We start from the raw sequence: 6,000 nt of genomic DNA, 5'->3' as shown, positions 1-6,000 counted from the left end.
GTATTTTCATCAACAAAAATTTCTCAAAGGTATTGTACAACCAGCCTGCCAGAGAAATCAATGCAAGTCTCACTTTTAGCTGCATATCGAATCACAACATCCATCCCCACCTTCAGAGCTGCTGTGCTCAAAGTTTTTTGTGCCCTTTTCTACCACGATGTAAGAGTGGATTTTCTGCTGTGAGTGCAATGAAAACAAAATATAGATCTCGCCAACAGCCATCACAAGACATGTGGGTCACTCTGTCCAAGATAATTCCTAGATTAGGATGTGTTGTGTTCAAAGAAGCAGGCACACCCTTCTCACTAATAAATTTCCCTTGAGATTAAGTTTACAGTAGTCCTTGAACACATTTTTCCCCCAGTTCTTGAAATTTGTACTGCCAGGTCTGTGTAAATCAGTTATTCTTTTCATTATTTCAGCATAGCATGCTGTTTTGACATTTCAATGGTTATCATAATTTTTTTTTTTATATCTTACCATAAGTCTTTTGGTATTGCAATTAAACATATTACTTCATTCACACTATGACAAAGAAAATAAAAACTCCTCTCTATTTTGGTGGGCCTTGAGGTATATTATACTTGTTTAGGTGAAAGAAAAAGTTTGGGAACCCCTGGCTTAGTGGTTAGCACGCTTGCCAAGTTGGGGGTTCAAATTGATTGATTGATTAAATTGAATTGATTTAACTTAAATCCCACATCCTCCTTGTGTGCGCAGAGGTTGCATGTTCTCCTCGTGCCTTGGGAGTTTCCTCCATGTACTTCGGTTTCCTCCCCGAATCCAAAAGACATGCATTGTAGGCTGATTGGCATTTCCTAATTTCCCACACGTCCCTGTGTACGGAAAATGGATGGATGGATGAAATGGTTTAAATTAACCACATAAAATTATAATAATGTCAATGGTGATTGTATTAAAAAAAAAAGCTGTCCTTCACAATTTTTTTTTTGTGAAACTATAGAACTAAAAAAAATGTATCAATTTAGTGCCTGCTATATTTAGTAGTATTCATTTGATTTCATTGTCAGTTATTTGTCAATAAGCAGGTGTAATGTGTAAAAACAAGCTTTTCTGTTTCTGTGCAATAGGGGCAGAATGCAAGATATAAAACTCTATACACTATCATATACTGTCTAACCATTGTACATAGTATACAGTATATAGTGTACATAGTCACAGTATATAGTGACTATTATATATAACCACTAAAAGATAAAGTTATACTGTATATGCCCTGTCTTGGCACGGACACAAAATATGTCACTTCACCCAAATACGAAATACAACTGAACAGATTATTTTATTACACTTCCCGAATTATTATGCACAAAACATTATATAATTACATTTCATATTGCTAAAACATTATATAATTACATTTCATATTACTAAAAGAATCAACAGCATATCTAAAATCACAGAGATGAGGTTTTTGCTAATATAAACATTTGATGATGTCCTAGATCAGGCGTCCAGTTACGTATTATTCTTTGCTTAGAAGATCCAGATAAGCCCCTAACATGATTGAATGGTGACAACACCATTACCTTTTAATGCGTAACCATTAATGATCATCTTATGGATATAATGAGAACATTTGAGATGGTTATGTTTTGTTTCATAGCATTATCGACTCTGAATAGATGAAACATCTCTTTTGAGTTTGATTCGGAGAGAATGAATGCGTGTTTCTTCTCTGTTTTGTTTTTTTTTTCATAGACATTTTGTCATTATCTTTAAGCAAGCCATTGTCAATTCTCTATTCAGACCAGTGATGTTAAATTAAATGAAAATTGTATGAAAGTCTGTCAAAGCTCTCTAGTCCTGTAGCTAGTCTCAGGTCTGACGAGCTACCTTTAGCTAAATAAGTTACGTAAATGCATTTGATTGGCTGCAACCAAAGATCTGCTACAAAAGCTACGCTGGCTTATGTTTGGAAAACTAGAGGTGCCGAAATAAAGCCAATGTATTTCTATAACATTTATTGGCCATGCTGCTGTATTTTGTCAAGTACTTAGTTCAGTGAACATCCACAAAAGAAGAAAGAGTGAACACCCACATAAAATTGCTGTAATTTCTGTTAAGCAGATGATTATTTCTACCACTAAAACATCAACATGAAATCTAGTAGTGAAGTAGATTCACATATCATTATAAATAGTAGCTGATTTGATTGGATATCATGCGACCATCTGATAAACATGCTGGTTTGTTTTGTTTTGTTTTTTTTACAATTATTGTTATTATATATACAAAAAAACATTTTTTAAAAACAGTGACATGCTTACAAAAATGGGGCCTCATTTATTTCTGCAGCTGACTTTTAATATCTAATCTGTCAATTTCCAGGGTGACAGTTTTACCCCATGGTGTTGAAGAGGATGCAGAGGGCAGTGGGTTCGCTGATGGCTATGAAGACAACTACGACTGGCATGGAGACTACTACGATCGGGATTCTGTCACCCACGATGACTATAGGTAAGACAGAGAGAGAGAGAGAGAGAGAGAGAGAGAGAGAGACAGACAGACAGATAGTCACAGAGAGAGAGAGAGAGAGAGACAGACAGTCACACACAGAGAGAGAGAGACAGAGAGAGAAAGAGAGAGCGAGAGAGAGACAGACAGACAGAGAGAGAGAGAGCGAGAGAGAGAGAGAGAAAGACAAGCAGATTATATACATCTATTCTGTTCACAACTTGCTGTTGAGTGAGCATTATAAAGCATTATAAAGGCGTGATATGCAGGACATTATTCCTAATATGGCTCATGGGAATGTTACTTTTTCCATTACCTGAGCCTTGAGAACCATATTTGAAAATGAAGCATGTTGAAAGATGCATACACCAACCAAATCACCCACTTATTTAACAACCTTAAGTGTTCGCTTCCTCAGAAGTGGGGATTTTATCCAGCTGTGTTTATACAGATTTTGAATTTGCAAATTGTGAGGCTTTGACAACACTAGCAGAGACGACTGCAGGTTCGTATGAACACTGCGGCTTATTAGCAAAAAATGCACAAGGCAAAAGGTAGAAAAATGTCAGGTGAAAGCAAAGTGAAAAAAAAAAAAAGATAAAAATGTCAAGGGGCAAACTTGAGATCAAAAATTTAAAGATGGGAGCAGAAACTCATACGTGTAAATAGACCAGAACATGAAAATACAGACTTTTGAATGAGAGGCAAACTAGCACAAACAAGACTGAACTTGGAGAAGTAAGGTATATATATATATCTTGAGCAGCTGTAGTTATGGAATTTAAGTAAAAAGGTTAGTATTCAGTAATCAGAAGATGTAATTAAGGTTGATGGAAACATAAGCGATGTAGGAGGTGTGGGTCCCGGTCTCTTCGTGATTGTGTTTCCATTTAGCTGTTGCTCTGTTTGAAGCCAAATCAGAATATTTAACAAGTAGCTGATGGAAACACACAATGGTTTGCATGGTAGAATTTTTCAGGTTTCAGAAGTTCTATAATGACTTTTTAAATCATGACTGCAATTCTTAAACAACAACATGGCTTCTTGTGGTACGAGGATTATTTCTTATTTCTTCATGTACTCTTCTTCAGAGCCAAGAGGAAGTCCAGCAGCTCACCTTCTCCTCCACCTAAGAAAAGAAAGAAGAAGAAGAGCAGAAGACACAGTCGGTCAGTCTCCTTGCAAAGAACTGCTGTTTTCTTTACATCCTTTACTATTTACAAATTTTTTATTTACCTTTCAAGAGCGTAGGCGGAAATGATTGTATTAGACTAAGATAATTATTCAGATAGTACTCTCAAGCATCAGAGAAAGTTCTTTTATAATAAGTTTAAAAAAGATTTATTGTATTTTTTCCCCTCAAACCCTTCTGACAAATTTATTGGCATCCTAAAAAATATTGCAATTTAATACAAACAAATTGTTATTTTGAATTGAAGAAGACAGTCCATGTGTCCAAGCATAAGAATATAAATGTGTTTTACATGGAGGAAGGTCCAAAATTCCTCTACAAGTGTCTCCAACTTGGTTACACATTACAGGAACTGGCTCTCTGCTCTCCTGAGGAGGCGTCACCATGTGTTAGTTGTAGGGGTGCCAATATTTTTAAAACTAGTAATGGCATTACTTAAGAAAATGTTCATGTTTAAAAAATAGTGTTAAATATAATGCTACACACCGTCCCAAGATATGGTTAATTAGCACTTGTGTTATTCCTTTTGTATACGTTTTCATGAAGGGTGCCAATAATTCTGTAGTTGACTACATATTTGATCCTTCAAAGCTCAGTTATGTCATGTGATGACCCTGCAGACAGATACAGGTAGAGGAGTTTATTGAGATCAAGGTAGAGAAATCCACAACGTAAGGCAAAAATCAGATCCCAAAAATCAGGGAATGTTTGGGCAATCAACAAACAGAATATCCAAGTCAAGACAATATCAAAAACACTAGGTAAATCTGGGTCAATAACAAAAACACTCCCCAAGAAGCACACTCCATGTGCGACATTCCTTCTTGGTCTACCTTTAGGCCGGTGACTGGCGTGAAACTCCCTTGTGAGTTTTGGGTCGAGAATGTCTTTGGCAGGAACCCAGCACTGTTAATCCGGGCCGTATCCCTCTCACTCGATAAGGTATTCCAGCTAGCCTCTTCTTTGGTGAGAATTAAAGATTTTTTTGACCAGGTAGGCTGGCTGGCCGGCCTTCGATGTCAAGGGGAGGCGGTGGGGTGGCAGAAGGGAGGTTGGTCACCGGTGGGCCTGGGACTATTGGTTTGAGACAGGACACATGGAAGGAAAGGGAAATGCAGCATTGACGTGGCAGTTCAAGTTGGTAGGTGACTTTATTGACGCGTTCAGTTGATGTGAACATGGCTGACATGGCTTTCCAGGGATGGTGAATAAATTAGGATGCCGTCAATATAAACAATGACAAATTTCTCTGAGAACGTCACCAATTAGGCACTGGAAGACTGAGGGGGCGCTAGAGAGTAAGTATCACCAGGTACACGTTGTGACCTGAGGTAGTGCTGAAGCCGGTTTTCCACTCATCCCCCGCTCTACGCACTCCACAGATCGAGTTTCCTAAACACTTTGGCTGATCGTAGCTGTTCTAGGGCAGGAACTAAGGGCAGAGGGTGGCGATACTTTGTAGAGTCTACCTCCTCTTTTCTCCACGAAGAAGAAACCCACAGAAACTGGAGACATAGAAGGTCTTATGTAACCTTTCTGCAATGCTTCTTGCATGTTTTCTTCAATGGCTTGCTGTTCGGTGAGGGAAAGAGTGTAAATGTGAATGTGAGGATGCGTGGACCCTGGGAGCAAGTCTATGGCGCAATCATAGGGTCTGTGGAGAGGTAAACCACTGGCTTTGGTCTTGCTGAAAACCTTGTACTCCGGAGGAATGATGAATGAGGCTGGACTCTGCAGGCTTTCGGTGGAGATGGTGGCGAGGACGAGTTACATCTCAAACATTGCTGTTAACCTATAGTCTAGAGCAGGGGTGTCCAATCTTATCCGCAATGGGCCGGTGTGGGTGCAGGTTTTCATTCCAACCGAGCAGGAACCTCACCCGACTCCACCTCTTTAATCAGTTGATCTTGGCTTTCAGTAGACTCAGGTGTGGCTTCTGCTTGGATGGAATGAAAACCTGTACCCACATTGGCCCTCTCTGGATAAGATTGGACACCCCTGGTCTAGAGATTAGCAAGGTAATGTTGTATATGTAATGCAGTCAGTCTTGTGAGTGACAGAATGATGAGTTATATGCATGAGTTCTTTTTTTAAGGAAGCAAAATAAGCAAGCAGAAAAAATAACAGCAATACATGAAGGTGAGAGAGAACACCAGAGAATAGTATATTGCCAATCAAAAGCATTGCGGTAAGAGTAAGAGAACGAGCAGAAGTGCCATCAAGGGTACAAGTGACAAGTGAGAGAGTGAGAGAGTCAAAACATATTTTATAAGATTACACAGCACAGAAGCAACAACTCAAAGCAATTTAAAAGAGATTTACAAAGTATA

The 6,000-nt window shown here is 38.6% G+C and overlaps 1 protein-coding gene across 1 annotated transcript in view; it reads left to right on the top strand.

Annotated features, from left to right (window-relative positions):
• The window catches only part of srrm3 (serine/arginine repetitive matrix 3), a 92,469-nt gene that overhangs the window by 65,747 nt on the left and 20,722 nt on the right, over positions 1 to 6,000 (top strand). Inside the window, exons 4-5 of the mRNA XM_017459445.3 lie at positions 2,353 to 2,481; positions 3,570 to 3,647. Coding sequence (XP_017314934.1) covers positions 2,353 to 2,481; positions 3,570 to 3,647 — 207 coding nt within the window. The remainder of the gene's footprint in view (positions 1 to 2,352; positions 2,482 to 3,569; positions 3,648 to 6,000) is intronic.

The sequence above is a fragment of the Ictalurus punctatus genome, chromosome 28 (assembly GCF_001660625.3).
Source record: "Ictalurus punctatus breed USDA103 chromosome 28, Coco_2.0, whole genome shotgun sequence".
In the NCBI taxonomy this organism is placed as follows: Eukaryota; Metazoa; Chordata; class Actinopteri; order Siluriformes; family Ictaluridae; genus Ictalurus; species Ictalurus punctatus.
Note: the sequence above shows the minus strand (reverse complement) of the source record. Positions and strands in the feature narration are given on the sequence as shown.